The sequence below is a fragment of the Vanessa cardui genome, chromosome 3 (assembly GCF_905220365.1).
Source record: "Vanessa cardui chromosome 3, ilVanCard2.1, whole genome shotgun sequence".
NCBI lineage: Eukaryota > Metazoa > Arthropoda > Insecta > Lepidoptera > Nymphalidae > Vanessa > Vanessa cardui.
In genome coordinates this window covers 13,775,306-13,792,639 of record NC_061125.1, presented here as the reverse complement: position 1 = coordinate 13,792,639, position 17,334 = coordinate 13,775,306, and the positions used below count along the sequence as shown (strand labels likewise).

Here is a 17,334-nt window from a genome sequence, read left to right as displayed (position 1 = left end):
TTCAACGTATGGGTTGCTACCATTTACTCATTGCTTATTCTTAGTTTTACCGTGCTCCGATATGGAGGACGAGTGAGCCGGTGTATACATTCAGGTAACTAGGATGCCATAGGATCTTTGTTACTAGTATTCACGAAGCTTCATAAGTTTTATTGCCTGTGGATGTTGCTGTTCACTTGGCCAATTTGCCCGCTTTTTCAAATTGGAATCGCTTATGAATGAATTATGAAAATTAAATCGTAGAAAAAACAGCGTAATATTTATTTTGCTGACGCTATCAACTTTTCATTAGTCAAATACATGAGACACACGTATAGAGAAAGAAAGAGAGAGATAGAGTTAAGGTTTCTAAAGTAAATGACTTAAATATGCATATATAAAATTTTAATTCAATAATAGAAAAGTTTTAACGAATCAACATTTCTTAACATCTTGCAATATTGATACTATTACGAGCAACAGTCGGTATAAGCATTTATAGTGCACTAGGAATCCACTTAAGTTATTAAAGCACAATAGGGAGTCCGAGCGATGACGCTATTGTGACGCTATCAACCTAATTGAATTCAGCTTTATTGCTGAACTCTCTACGCCAAATATTTAAGCTTAAATATTTAACAGTTCCATACATCGAATTCAATGATAAAATAAGACTCATTTCATTTAATAATGATATGTGGTAGTGTGTTCGTTTATTTGTCATTCTTTCAATCTTTTTGTTCCGATCGCTTGATTGACATGTAATATATGTATGCATATAAGTGTGCACATTTTAATGAGCCTTCCGTCGATAGAATATTTTCTTTTATTTGTAAAAAAGTGTCTGTTAGAGATCGATGTGTTTAAAATCTGTATAAGAAATAGCTTATATTTTGAGGCACATTTAGATACATAAAACAATATTTTACAATTAAATATTATTAACCACAACAAATAAATTTAATGATCATTAAAATCACAGATGAACTTTATAATTATTCCAAGTTAAATATAAGCTGAGAAAAGGAAGTATTTATCTATCTATTTCTGTGATGACAATATGAAAACTAACACTTCGAAATATGATTAGTTTTGAATTTATCATATTGATACTAAATGAGAGCTGAGATGGCCCAGTGGTTAGAACGCGTGCATCTTAACCGATGATTGCGGGTTCAAACCCAGGCAAGCACCACTATGTATATGTGCTTGATTTGTATTTATAATTTATCTCGTGCTCGGTGGTGACGGGAAATATCGTGAACCTGCATCTAATTTCATCGAAATTCTGCCACATGTGCATTCCACCAACCCGCGTCGGAACAGCGTGGTGGAATATGTTCCAAACTGTCTCCTTAATGGAAGAGGAGGCCTTATCCCAGCAGTGAGAAATTTACTGGCTGTTACTTTTTTTTACTTACTTTTACTAATTCAAATAAATAATCGATACAATATAAATGGTATGAAGACGAGGCTTTAACCAGCTTGATTAAAAGATGGTACGAAAACATTATTTTGAAATATTAATGGTTTACGCGGCGCCTGCCACAGTACGTATCGAGTATCATCAATTAGGACGGCGCCGCGTGATGTGCTCAATATTATCGATGAAACAGTTTCAAATTCGATGCATTATTCGTCCCTTATAATTGAATCGAAATTGTTATTGAAAACTGTGTCACGTAATTATTTTAATCATTATGTGATATACATGGATTAAGATAAATCCTCATTAGTAATGAAATGATATATTTGCGACTAAGCCGAGATGGCCCAGTGGTTTAACGCGTTCATCTTAAACGAAAATTGCGGGTTCAAACCCAAGGGAGCACCGCTGGGTTTTCATGTGCTGAAATTTATTTCGTGCACGCCGGTGAGAGCAAACATAGTGAGGAAAGCTGCATGAGTCTAATTTCAACGAAATTCTGCTATGTGTATCTACCAACGCGCATTGAAGCAGCGTGGTGGATTATGCTCTAAACCTTCTCCTCAAACAGAGAGGAGGCCTTAGCCAAGTAGTGGAAAATGTATAAACTGTTAATTTTATATAAAATAAAATGACAATATTGACTCAATCAATACTTTATAAGTATGAATTAAACCCACTAAATTGTTTGTAAAATAATTAATTTAATTTATACTTCTATGGATTTATTGTAACAAATTTAATGTATTGTTTCAGTTCGAAACGGCTATTCGTGCGTTCCGGTGGCTTTATCCGAGGGTTTGGACATAAGGCTGGGCACGTCGGTCACAGAGATATCGTACGGGGGTCCCGGCGTCACAGTGAAGGCTGTCAACCCACGTGTCCCGAACCAGCCGCAGACGTTTAAGGGTGAGTGGGTTGGATGTTTGGGAAGCGTAGCGCGTTGTTTGTATTCGAGCAGAGATCAGATGTTTAATATATCAAATTTATTTTTAACAGTTGTATAATAATATCACATTATACTTTTTCATCTTGGTATAATATACCTAAATAACGATGTATGTTTATATGTTTGACGAATTTATATAGAATCGTTTTTGGTGCAAGTATTATACTGCAAAACGTTTGGTTTAAAAGGCTTTATTTTATAATTTATTTATTCATTATATATTATGTTAATATTACAATTGTTATATATTCATAATACAGTGAAAGTGTACAACTATTTTATTCAGTAACTCGTATATACTGCCGTCATAAGAAAAAAAGACGCAACTAACATTTTTTTCAAAATTGAGTTTCATCCATATTTAGAATCAGTAAAAATAGACGCATCTGCCAGTATTTTTTGTATATTTCTTAAACTGACACAAGCTAAGTTATCTGTGCCTGAATAAGACGTATTATCGAATTATTCAACTAAGCACTAAGGTAAAAAGACATTTCTAATGTTTACTAAGTTGAAATGACGTAAAAATGTAAAAGCGTTAAATTTACATTCAAATCATCAATGAAATCATACAATGAAAAGTAGCTTCTACTTGTTGACGGATTTTAAAGACACAACTACACTGTTGTGATTATTATACTAATAGAGAAAGACATTTCTGCGTAAATATGACTTTTGGTCGTAGTATTTTCAAAATTAGTACAACGTAAGTGCCAGATACGTCTGCTCTTCTAAGTATCAGTTGTTGTGCGGGGTGAAGTGGGGTGTGCGGTACAAAGGTTTCGTAGTCACTTGCGCCTAGGCTCGATAAATATCGTAAAATGGTAATTTTGTTTTAAGCGATATTTGTTTATGCGCTATAAATTTCATCTAATATTGTTATTTAGTACATCACGTTTGTACATTCTCGACGTTTGAGTCGGTTTTAATAAATGCTCCGTCCCGATCTACTGGAAAAAGAGTATTTATGTCCCCTCCTATTTTATATTTAGAACCCTTTTTTTTTCTTTTTTTTAAATTATTTATTTACGTTTTTGTATTTTTTTTTTTCTAAAGATATTTTTCTTAATATTAAATTACTATTTACAACTACGCGTTAAATGCTTAAATATATATATATACAAATATGAACTAAAACTAGTTACTGTATAAATCTTGACCGCGTGGAATGGTGGTAAGAATGCTAGCAGCATTTCCCCGTTGAATCGCAATTCGGATCCTCTGGGCAAAAACGAACCAGCCCTCATGTCACCAGTGGAGGCAATGAGGCGAGGTGTTATACTTTTGATGAAGCTTTTTGCACCACTACTCCAAGGGCCAAGCGTTTCGACAGCAAAGACTACGCGTTCTTCAAAGTTAAAAATGAATGATTACAGACTACTTTTCAATTTTGGGATCACAGCAACTCATAATGATATTTTGTTTTTTCTTGTTTAGTTCAATAAAGTAAAAGGATCGAATGCATTGATTGTTGTGCGTAGGTAATGTAAGTGTACAAACTGTTAATATTAATTACTTAAGCGAGATTGTTTATGAATCTTATGAGTTCCGCTATGTGCTGTTTGCTTGTTGTGAATGTGTGACAAATACTGTGTCTCCGAGAACTTTACTGATTATTGTGGATGAGTGAAGTGAAGCTTGTGTTTGAAGGATGTTGATATTGACGTGTGTATCTAGCTTCTCGCAGTACCGCTCCAAGTTCTTCGTCACGGCGCCCGTAGCTCCCACTACAACTGGGATCGTCATGACTATGGTTTTTCATAATCTGGAGAGTGCCACTTTCAGCGGATGATATTTGCTCATTTTTTCTATTTCCTTTGCTCCAATGCTATAGTCGGATTGTACCGCAACATCAATTAGGTAAGTTTTATTGATGGTTTTATCTATGTCTATAAGGTCCGGTCTATTGTGAGTGATTGCGACATCTGTTTGTATTGGAATTTCCCACATTAATTTGGCTGTATTATTTTCCTTTACAATGGGTTGCTTGAGTTCACCTCTCTCCACTGAGTTTCGTCTTTAGTTGCACACAAACGGCATTTACCATCTACGCTTCGTTTCAGTATATCGCGTTCGTTCTGACGAGTTAATACCGCTTGATCTTGTATCGCAAATAAAGATGATTCCAGTGAAGCTGAAAGGGGCCGTTTCTTCAGCCACCTCAATGTCTGTTCTGTGTCCACATTAGCCAAGTCACGCACCTTTTTGGGGTATTGGCCATGCAGCTTCTTATTTCACCAGGATTCGCTTTGCTGTCTTTATTTTCTTTCTTATGCTCTTTTTTATTCCTATATCGGTGTATCTGCCGCTCGGTAATCTTCTTCTATATTTTTAGCTTTTTTAAATATGGAATAATTTTCTCTTCTTTGATCCTGTTGTACTATAATTGCTTCGATTAAGTAGTAATTTTGTTTTTTCAAAATTCATAAGATTGTTTGTTCTTTTGTATTTTTTTTTGTCTTAAACTGCATCCAATATTAAGAAATTTAATTTGAGATGTACCTAAGCGATTTTATATACATTTTTTTAAAAAGACTTGATAATATTATGTTCCAAAGAATTTCTGATTCGAAATTTTTTAAATAATATCTGATTATGAAAACAATTTGGTATGTATGATGATTTATTGAAAAGCATATCCCTAGGTTGTGTTACATATTTATTTTTAGATAGTTTGAATTATCAAATCAAAAAATCAAAATAAAGAGTAGCAATGCTGTTTTCTAGTTACCTACGAATTATCTAGATACTTATGCATATACTACATACCTACGATTAAAAGATGTTTTATAAATCACTAAATCGAAAAAACGCTTATACGGAATTGCGTCTTTTCTATGTAGTATTACTTATTTATCGATATTTTTTTCACTAAGATGAAATAGAAAATGTTATTTATTTACTTTTTTATATGTCATATATATATTTTTTTGATACGATATTTTGGATCAATTTAAAACACGTAGTAATACACCAAGAAAATACTTTTATTTTCTATCTACTTCCCGCAGCATGTTTTTTAATTTCATAAGTATAAATCATTTAATATCTTCAATTTTTACTTTTTGTAGAAACGTCTTTTTTACATACGACGGCAGTATATATTATTACGATAATAAAATATATCAAGTCCTGTCAAAACGGGTACAACCGTGCCAGAGATTAGCCGAAATAAACAGACGGACAGACAAAAATGTAATCAGTGTTATTTTGTTAAATGTACCGTGTATTTAATAATTTAATATGTATATATATATATACACACATATTATTTGTGTAAAATACATTATACACATATTAAATTATTGAATACACGGTACATATAACAAAATAGCCTATATCCTTCCCCGGCGAATCAAACAATCTCCATACAAAACATCATCCAAATATGTTCAGCAACATAGTCGTGAACAGGTAACAAAGTTACTTTCGCGTTTATAATGTTAGTACACATTGAAGCGACCGACCAAAGTCAGTGATTTATGAATTTTAATACGAATAAAATTTAACATGATATGCAAAGAAGCTACACGTATGTTTATTTATGTTAAAATAAAAATTTATCAAACAAATTCGTACCGTGTTCGTTTAAAATAACCGATAGATTGTTATTAATATTCTCGAAACGTTTAGCATATTATATTTTTTCATTAAATTCTGAATGGCAAATTAATGTATGACACTGAATCATTGCATCTTACCGATAGTTATAAAATACATCTATAAATTACAAAGCTTGTATTATCTTATGAGTAAATTATGCATCGATGACAGTTACGTATGAAAGTAATATGTAAAACGCTCGCTGACTTCACTAACATGGATTTTCTCATCGTTTTTTATTCTAATTTTGTTTTAGATTCGATTTTAAATTTATAACGTACTTCATAACCTTTCCTCCCAAACAATGTTTTAATATTTAACTCTTATTAATATCGAAAGTGGACATAACAAAATTTTTCGTTTTTCGCAAGCATACGCATCGCGTTATTGTAGTGTACTTCACCATATTTATATATATAAAATAATAAGTCCTGACTGTCTGATTCATCATTATAAAAAGTATTAAAGTTAGGGCCTTGAAATTTGGTAAGTAAGATCGTTTTGTCGAGTAGACATTCACTAAGGAAGGAATTTTCGAAATTCTATCTTTAAGGGTTTGAAATTTCAGGTAACGTAATCAATTACCGTGCGAGCGAAGTCGCTGGCAACAGCTAGTCTGATTCGGATTTAAAAATAGAATAAAAAACAAACGATAGACTCGTCACTTTAATGGCCGTTATGAGAAAAATCCACAACGCCGTCGGCTTCTTGTCGTCTTTGTCGCGGAGTGATTTGCAATTCTAACGCGTTAATTTTACTTTGACGAGGCGCAAAAATACGTTCGGGCCTCTGTTGACCTGGCGGTTTGCCCCCCGGCCCGCTCGTCGTGCTCCGAGCTATACCGCATTTGCATACAGGCGGGGTCTATCGTGAAAGAGGCAGTTAGACGCTAAAGAGGTGGTACAGGCACTCGAGAAACGCTATGTGAAAAAAAATTTAAACGCTTCGCTAACATCGTATACTTTTAAAACTGTTCACGGCTGGTTAATTCGACTTTGAACCTTAAAAGAATATTCAAAGATTTGTACATATTTTCTTTTAAAAATAAATATACATTTTCTTCCTTTGATTTTTAAACTTAACATTATGAACATTTAAGATTAAAATAACAGATATAGTAACAGACTGTAAACTACATCCCATCGTTAGGAAAATCTTGTCCTCTTGAAGTGAAGGCTTGGAGGACGTTTCAGATCTGACCGTATTTCAACCAACAAAGTTTCCTGATGATGTGTTTCTTCATTGACGACCTGGAGTCAATTGTGAACAGAAAGTGCACGTCAAAGCTCAACTGGCATAACCTAATTTTCCAAATACGACTATGAATAATATTCTCATACTATTAAACTAAATGAAAATTCATGTTTCTTTGTCTGTCCGTGATATGTTCCTTAAACATTGATTCGATTGTGATAAAAAAATTGTGAGTTGGTCCAAAAAAGCTAAGACAGTTTAGTTTGCGTAAAAATGCCAAATTTAAATAATAATATTGTGAATGAAAATTATTAAATCTTTCTCTCTCTTTCTGTCTCTCTGTCGTACTTTTCTAGTCAAATCAAAATTAATCATTTTAATATAAAACATGCTTGAACTCCTGTGACTTTTATAAAAACAAATGACGATCAACCTTTAAAACGCAAGCGCAACTTCGTACCTAAACTAGTTTTCAACAAAAACGCATTTCGTGTTAAGATGAAACATAATTTACGTCAGCACGAAACATTTATCTATTATGCATTTGCTAAACGAAACACGTGGTTGCGATTAATGTAAAAAGCGTTTTATACGATATGTAGAAGTTGTTGCGGCTTTGTTAGTTAAGGTCCGGCTTTCACGGTGATTGCTTCTAGCCCGCGGCCTTTTCATTTGACCGTCAATCCTATACATTCAAAGTTATCGTGAGACCATTAACCCTTACAAAAATATTCATACATGTTACATGTGTCTGTGTATTTGTTGACTATAACGTTATTAGACAGCCGATATGGCCCAGTGGTTAGAACGCGTGCATCTTAACCGATGATTGCGGGTTCAAACCCAGGCGCACCACTGAATATTCATGTGCTTAATTTGTGTTTGTTATTATTCATCTCGAGCTCGGTGGTGAAGGAAAACATCGTGAAACGTGAATGTGTTTAATTTCATAGAAATGCTGCCACATCTGCATTCCACCAACCCGCATTGGAATAGCGTGATGGAATATGTTCCAAAGCTTCTCCTCAAAGGGAGAGGAGGCCTTAACCCAGCAGTGGGAAATTTACAGGCTGTTGTTGTAGCGTTGTTAAATTAAATTGCCTATGGCTTAAAAGAGTACTGTTCCATTACGTGAATGGCTCGTAAAGCAATTTCAATTATTGTAGGATATAATATCGCAAGCAGAATGCAGTGAAACTCATAATTTATGATGTAATCTCAAACTTTAGAGGATGTGTTTGTCTTGATAAATTTATTGAGAAGTTTGAGATTCATACATTTTTATGTCATATGATAAGCAAATGAGTCACCTGATGATGACGTTGTCAACTCAGTCTAATATTGGTAATATAAGACCAACGTTGCAACCAACGTTGGATTCTAAAATGTTACGATCTTGTGATTTTAGTTAAAATACTACGGTATTACTGTTTGGCGGTAGAAAATATGATGATTACTACAAGGCGACCTCAAACCAACCCTACCATCATGATCGAAATGAGTTTTAAAATTGATTAAAACTATAACTAATATGTTTTTCTGGTTGGTCTTAAAGTATTCAAATTGACCAATTTATATACTTGAATCAGCTGATAATGAGATTGTGGAAATAAAGAGTCCAGTTAAATACGCGTGCGTATTACAATATGACAATGTCCTAGTTTTAAGGATTGTTCATAGTCGAAATCAGTTTAGTAAAAATTAAGACTTGACATTTCAATATGAAGTGTAAGATTTGATAGGCATTTGTTTTAAAATTTCTCTGTATGAGAATATACTAAAAAGATGAAAAAAGAATCTGCACTCGATTTTGCTTAGTAACTAGTAGTATATTAAAGTGTAAAAATTTAAAATCGAATGTTCTATACCGTTCAATTTTGGATTATAGCGAACTTTTATTAAATCAGCTTCATTGAATTTATTTGATTAAAAGTCTGTTGAGACTGCTGAAGTATTCGATTTAACTATTTAATATTTATTTATTTATGTTATTACATTTTATGCTTAAAATAAATAAAATGAAATAGTCTTTGCAAATATTAATTATAATTAATATGAATTTCTTCGAAAATAATTAATTGATAGATTTCACTATCATCGAATCCTTTAAATAATAATATTGAAGATTTTATCTCAAATTACGCTTCTCTAGTGTTGAGTTATTTTTTAAAAAGACAATTCACTTCTTCACTTCAGTTAATGAATATAAAAATATAATTTTCTTTAAGGCGACGTGATACTCTGCACATTACCTCTGGGAGTGCTCAAAGTTGCGGTCGCAAACAACGGCCAGAATCAGCAGAACTTTGTCAAGTTCGATCCGCCGCTGCCTGATTGGAAAGTGAGTATGTCGAATAATTAAGTGAGAACGTAAACGTGACTTTGATGTCGAAAAGTCGATACGTAGTGTAGGAAAGATATTTGTTACGTTTTGTTCTAATATGATGGCCCAGTGGCTAGAACGCGTGCATCTTAACCGATGATTGCGGGTTCGAACCCAGGCAAGCACCGCTATATATATGTGCTTAATTTGTGTTTATAATTAATCTCGTGCTCGGCGGTGAAGGAAAAACATCGTGAGGAAACCTGCATGTGTATAATTTCATCGAAATTCTGCCACATGTGCATTGTTGCAGTGCAGGTTTGGAACATATTCCACAGTGTGTGGAATATGTTCCAAACCCTCTCCTTAATGGAAGAGGAGGCCTTATATCAGCAGTGGGAAATTTATAGGCTGTTACTTTAATTTACTTTACTACTACTTACTTTTGTTCTAATATATGAATACATTTTTGTTACATTGGATGTCATTTTATTTATATACTTTTCACTCACATAACGCCCAAGGTCACACTCAAGATCGTTACTCTCGTAAAAAAGATATTATAATTAAATTTATGAATAAATGTTTTTTTTTATAATAATAAATAATACAGAGAATGAGTAATTGATATACTCTGGTGTATCATATATCTTATTAATCTTTGACATAGGCTAGCTTATACAGTAGAAACAGTCTTGCCAATTAAATATATTGTATATTATCATTAACATTTTAAAAGCTGGAATGGTTTTCAAACTAATATATTTGATTATGACTTGGAGATTTTAATATTACAGAATGGATTTTTTTAAATATATGTAACTGTAGTTATCGATTCCGTGGTTAGATAAGTCAAAATCAAAAGTGTATAATAAGTTAACGGCATGGAATATAAAAAAAATATTTCCCAGGATTTCACGTAAATACAGTCGCAGTAAGAGCTTTTATAAATTAGATATTTTACTTTGTAGGTGGCTGCAATTAAACGACTAGGCTATGGGAACTTAAATAAGGTTGTGTTGTGTTTTGAGAGAACCTTCTGGGACCCGAGCGCAAATCTCTTTGGACACGTCGGCACGACTACGGCCAGCAGAGGTATGTTTACGTAATTATAAACTTTGTTATACAAATATTATATAACAAAGATATATCATGACATATATACCATTTGTTTCTTTTTAATTTGTACGTTTAATTAGGTATGTTTTATTTGTAACGGGATCACTTATTTATTACTTAAATATATACATTTTTTTTCTATTTATGAGATGTAGGCGGACTAGCAAATAGGCTGGACATGGTGGTTAATAGTTGCCAATTCATTTACGTCCCCTGTCCTAAAATTACAATTCCTTACTACAAACTTACTCGGCCTTAAAATCCGAATTCAAAAATGCTTACAATTACTTTCTAAAGTAGATTAGGATCTGTCATGACATGTTTTCATCTCGGGTTGACTTAAAAAAATATATGAATATACAAAATTTCCTCTCAAAAGAGAGCATACACGTCACACATCGTAGGTATATCAACGTGAACGCACTCAAAATCCCGCAAATTTACCTCGCCGGCTCTAAAATCCCCGTGGATGATACTCGTAAATTATTTCCCGTTGTAAATAGTGTAAAATGTAGAAACAGCGGTGGCCGACGCGATAACGAATTAAAAGCTGAATAATTTAACGCCACTGAGCAACCCTAAAGGGAGCCTTGAGCAATAAATCACGGCAACGAGTCAAGACAGGCTATTTTTTACGTTATGCTTTAGTACACCTCCTTAGTTCTTTGTTGTGTACTCAGCTAACTTCATTAAGTCCCCACGTTGCTGAGAATACCGGAACAATGAGCTTGGTTGTTTTTTATCTTACCAAAATTTAATGTTTTGGTGTAAAAAGATCGGATATCGGACGGTAACGACGTCGGTTCAGAGTTATGTGGGAACATGTGTCCGCGTTAAAGACTTCTTATTAAATATCGGACGATCTTCACTGTCATTAATAGTATCGTCGTCCTCATTATGACCTTATTAGGTTGCTCGTTCTGGATTAAATGCTCCATTGGTCCAACGTCAAACTTATCTTCCTTAATTGCAAACGAACATCTTTGTAATCAAAATTTAGAATCAATTAATCTATTCTGATATGTAATTTTGGAATTGTTTGAATTTTAATTGTAAGTATCATAGTGTTTAATAACTGCGCTTTTTTTTCCTTATTGTTCCATGATTGAAGTTTAATCTACTACGTACTTTCAGTTCTTGTTGTAATATTTATGTGATCTAGTGACCTATGTATATTGAAATAAACAATGTTTGTAATGTTGGTTATAGTTAAGCAACACCCGCTATGCTTTCTTTCAAAGCAGTTTTTATATAGGTAGTGAGTCTCTATTCAATGATTATGAAACTACGTTAATTTCTGTAATGATTAACCTCTTCACTAATGGTAAGATTAAACTCTGGTTGGGTAGGTATTGAGTCATCGTCTATTCTAATATTGAAATTAGTTAAAAAGATTTTGATGAGCGTTTCGGGAAAATTATGCCAAATAGTATTTAATATTAACTGTCACGAACAGGTGAGCTGTTCCTGTTTTGGAATTTATATAGTGCTCCGGTACTCCTCGCGCTGGTGGCGGGTGAAGCCGCGGCCGTGATGGAGAACGTGACTGATGACGTCATTGTCGGTCGTTGTATCGCCGTGCTCAAGAGTATCTTCGGACACGCAGCTGTTCCACAGCCGAAAGAGTGTGTGGTAACAAGGTGAGAAATTTAACTAGAAAAATTAATATTTTTAAAACTGTTAATTTGTGTGCAGTTTCATGTATACATAGTAACATTGATCGCGTTGATATAATCTGCTATTATCATTGTATATGCACAAGAAGTAAGGATAAGTTTATAACGCCACGTTTCCGATTTCGCAAAGTCGATAAATTATTCTTATTTTCATATTTTCAAACGATGTTATCTCTTTTCTTTTAATTTATGACAGAATTCTATTGTATGATCATACTTTACAAGCCATGGATTTCCAGTAACATTTGTTACATTTTGAAAATTACGAAATGTGATTTTGAATAGCTATGTATGGCCACTAGACTAAAATCAATTTGAGTATTATAAGATCTTAAGTAACATCAATAGATTCAATAATAAATAAAAGAAACAGTTCGAAAATAAATCGAAACGCTAAATTCCTTTTCGATTTCACAGCAATACCTAAATTACTCGATATATGTCCAATACTAAGCAATACGAGTTGTTATGTTAATAAATTCCATTACCCCGTGACGTAGACATGCGCCGGCCTTTCAACCTAGTATTTACAATACTACGCATTTTGTATGCAGTTCACAAAGCTGGTCTGTTGTCCGGCGGACATAAACTGGACCGATGTAAATTTGCGTTGCCACAATTGTGTGTTAATCGCCCTTTGGTACTTCAACCTTAAGTGTCTAAAAAGTATTTGACTTTCTAAATGTTGCATTGCGTGCCCACAAATTGGCATTACGTTACTTCTGTCAAGTCTTCTGCTGTCTTCAAAACAAACAATAGGTAGCGATCACAAAATTTGCTCACGGAATGTTCCGTTTATGCATACAATACGGACTATTTGTATTGTTTTGTCTCTTGAATATGACATTATACTCGTTATTTGGGTTATTAAAATGTTTGCGGTAAAGCAACCTTTGCATTATTGAAAAGTCTTATGGTAAATGTCGGCCAGCGTCGTAAATATCTTTGGGATTTACGTCGTGTCTTGCGATTCCTTTAACGGAACCAGTAAATACATCTTTTAGAACAGAATTCAGGATAAATTCCATGTATGTTCAATACACTCTACTGGGAAGAATTTTGAACAATTTCTTAAAAATTTAAAAGTGATACTTTACTAATGTTCTAGATTTACCAAATATCATGACCGTGCAAGTTATATTTTCTTGGAGTCAACCTTAAACCTTTTTGGTCATTAGATGGCGTGCAGACCCGTTCGCTCGAGGTTCCTACAGCTTTGTTGCAGTTGGTTCCTCTGGAACTGATTATGATCTTCTAGCAGCACCAGTTCCTGACTCGTCTGGTGATAACAGATTATTCTTTGCTGGTAAGTAATAATTTACGGTATAGCAATATTTCTATCAAAAAAAGAATGTCCATTAATTTATGCCGTTTAAATGTATTTTTTTATATGAGTCGAGATGCCCCAGTGGTTGGAACGCGTGCATCTTAACCGATGATTACGGGTTCAAACCCAGGCAAAAACCCCTGAATATTCAAGTGCTTAATGCTCAAAGGGAGAGCAGGGCTTAGCCCAGCAGTAGGAAATTACAGGCTGCTGTTGAAATGTATTTTATTATGTTTCATCGAATGTAAAAAAAAACATTTTAATATGGAAACTTTTGTTTGTTTAAAACCAAGCTAACAGATCTTGATAAAATTAAGCGAAATAATATTGACAAACCATTATCGCAGGTATTCGGATTTATCAGATGCACAAAAATGACAATTAAAATTCAGAGCGACCTTTCGTTCCGATCGGGATTAATTATTTATCATCGCATCTAAAATTAGTCAATCGAAGGACAGCTTCATTTTCAATATTTGATTTACGTTTGACGATTCTAAAATCGGCCACTGATTTTAACCAGAAATGAATTTACGTAAATAACTAAAATGGAAATTTAATATTAGTAATTGATATTATTAGTTGAGATGGCACAGTGATTAGATCACGTGCATCTTAATCGATGATTTCGGGTCTAAACCCAGGTAAAGCACAACTATATATATGTGCTTAAGTTGTCTTTAAACTTCATCTCGTGCTCGGTGGTTAAGGAAAACTTCGTGAGGAAACTTGCATTTAAGACACATGCAAATTTTGTCGAAATTCTGCCACATGTGAATTCCAACAACCCACATTGGAACAGCGTGGTGGAAATTGCTTCAAACCCTCTTATCAATGGGAGAGGAAGCCTTAGTCCTTAAATGGGAAATTTACAGGCACTTTCAATAGATATGTATTTCATAATTAAGATTTTTCAAGAAATCATTACCCTTTTAATCCAAGAAACAAACACAAAATGAAGTTAATAATGATGACAAAGTATAAAGTATTTTTTTCCAAACTAGAGATATATGTATTTCAACATTTAATTATTTAGATTAATATTTCTTAATTGTACATTTTGACATTGACAGGTGAACATACGATGCGTAATTATCCAGCGACCGTTCACGGCGCTTTCCTCTCTGGTCTCCGTGAAGCTGGACGGCTCGCCGATCTTCTGATACCTCAGCCTCCAATAACGAACGCGAGCGTTGCAGCCGCTACAGCTGCAGCGAATCATGCTTGATGGACAAATGGGCAAATTAGGATGACACGTAAGAACAATAATTAGACTGACTTATCTGAAGTTACTTTCTGTCATCATAATTTCAAATACTAATTTTTTGACTTCTTGATTTTTTTTTTTATGACTGATACTTTTTTTTAATGTCTACGCAAGCGAGTAATGTGTACGTTTAAGATTTATATAGTATAGTGTCATAGTTACTATTAGATGTATTTCATAAATGACACGAGTTTAACAAGTAAGTATTTGACTATAAACTTGATGTAGATGGTTACTAGACTATATATGATCGTATTTGCTTGAGTAAAGCTTAATATTTTTTTCAATGTGTGCGTTTTATTTTTAAGTATTAGTTCAATTTTAATTGGCTTTAATTTGTTGTGTTTTGTGACGTAATCTGACTCTACGTAATATGTAGTTGTATTTCACAACTTTTTATGCTAACGGTACCTCTTTTTTATTCTTATGTTATCGATGTTATGCTGTCCTTGTCGTTTCAAATTTAATAATACAAATAGCAAGGGAACAAATTCCTTTTATAAATGAAAATGCATTTGTATTTATAGTCATAGTATCTTCTTAGAAACTTATGATTCTATCGGTACCGTATTGAATTGAGATTTTATATGGAATTACTTCTTTCAATTCTCTTATTTGAAAATGAGGTTTTATATAAAAGCATGTCTAACGAAACAGCGTGAACTAAAGGATTTATTCATTTTAAGGACTTTTTTCTGAAACTTTCTAAATGATGATTTAATTTAATATGATTAATAAAACTTGATATTTAATAAAGTCTTGTGTCTCATGTGTGATAGAATTTGTAAGTACTAAAATAGGTTACATAATTATATAGAAACATTGTATTTGTGAAGTTTTAGATGTGTATGAATATGCACACATAGAAAAGAAAATAATCGTAATTATTCAAGAAGATTGCAGGAAAGCAACTTTTATCGTCAGTTAACATCGTAGAATAAAATTTTAAATTAAAAAATGAGATTTAAAAGTGTAAGTTCATCGCTAGTTAAGAGCGATGTTTTAATTAATGCTGGCTTAGTTTATTATTGTTATTTAACGAACACTACACAGGTCATGATGAAGGGACGCTAGCATCAAATATATTTAGACTCACCTACGCTCTGCGATTTAATTAAAACTGAGTTCTATTTTCAAAATTCGATTAGCTATATTTTTTTATTTGTAAAGTTATTTTTAATCTGTGGTTTTCGAATATATATTTAAAAGTTTAATTTGCTCGTAACATGCAGATTAAAATTAATTAATTTTTAGTTCTTGTCAGTTTTAATGAAGGATTTATTTGTGATGGTTTAATAAATTAGTAATTTCACTATTTATATTTAAAGCGTATTTTGTGACAATAAAATGTTATTGTTGTTATTTTTTTAAATGATTTGAGCTTTCATATCCGTAATAATAAAAATAGAATAAGATGGTACAAAAAGGTCTCACAGCAAAGAGTAACTATTGTTTTAAAATTGTAATGACTTCTACTTCGATTCTATAATAATAGTATCGCTAATTAGTTTTAAGAAAAATGTTTGTGTATCAGCAATAAATAGATTTTTGTAATAAATGTTTTTTTTTTTTCTACAAAATAGTAATATACCTTTTTTTTTTTTTTTTTTTTTATTTAATTTAGACGCATTATAATATAGGCGATTTAACGTACGTATTTTTAATTTAACTAATAATTAATAAAAGTAATATTTTTACATAAGAGTCCGTCCTTCAGACGTCATTAATCCTTTTAAATTATTTTTTTATACAATGAAAATTTGACAATGACAAGCATATGAAAAATTCAGAAGCTTATCTGGATTTGAACCCGCAATCATCTTTTGAGTCCACGTTCTAACCACTGAGCCATCTCTTGTCTTATTTTTCGTTTATCTTGCTAAAATAATTAATATAAAAATACGTTGCATTAAAAGCATATTGGGTAACTCAATTATAAAAACACACCTGTCTCCACCCGTACTTCCATTAAAACGAACTATAAAAAGTGATATCATTAATTTTGTAGATTCAAGTGCTGTCTCTGTCATTTATATTACATTGAAATGAAATAAAAAATCATTATTATATGATATTTCAAAAGTGTTATAGTATTTTATGACTAGTTCGTTAGTTTATTGTCAACATTTGTACTGATACTAATATTATACAAGGAAAAATGTAATATTTGATATATGCCATTGATCGTAACCTTCATATTTAAGTATTTTGGAAATTGGATAATAATATAGTCATATTATTTACGTAATCATAGTAGGATTTGCAAGAATTGTAGAATTACCTCATTAGGTTTTCCAGGAGCCTATATGGGACATTACAATCATCAATTACAAGTTATTCCATTATTATTATTATTATATTGATGAATAGTTTTAACTTAAATAAAATCAACGTCGGTATAATGCAAAGCGCCTTGACTGATCACACGTCTGACGTGGCTAGAGCAATATGCAAGATGTTGTCTATTCATC

General features: G+C 32.7%; 1 protein-coding gene across 1 annotated transcript in view; it reads left to right on the top strand.

The window, feature by feature from the left end:
• The window catches only part of LOC124543931 (lysine-specific histone demethylase 1A), a 336,248-nt gene extending 320,736 nt beyond the window's left edge, over positions 1–15,512 (top strand). The window contains exons 11-16 of the mRNA XM_047122261.1: positions 2,162–2,314; positions 9,380–9,492; positions 10,446–10,569; positions 12,050–12,233; positions 13,448–13,575; positions 14,670–15,512. Coding sequence (XP_046978217.1) covers positions 2,162–2,314; positions 9,380–9,492; positions 10,446–10,569; positions 12,050–12,233; positions 13,448–13,575; positions 14,670–14,824 — 857 coding nt within the window. The 3' untranslated portion in view covers positions 14,825–15,512. The remainder of the gene's footprint in view (positions 1–2,161; positions 2,315–9,379; positions 9,493–10,445; positions 10,570–12,049; positions 12,234–13,447; positions 13,576–14,669) is intronic.
• The last annotated feature ends 1,822 nt before the right edge of the window (positions 15,513–17,334 follow it).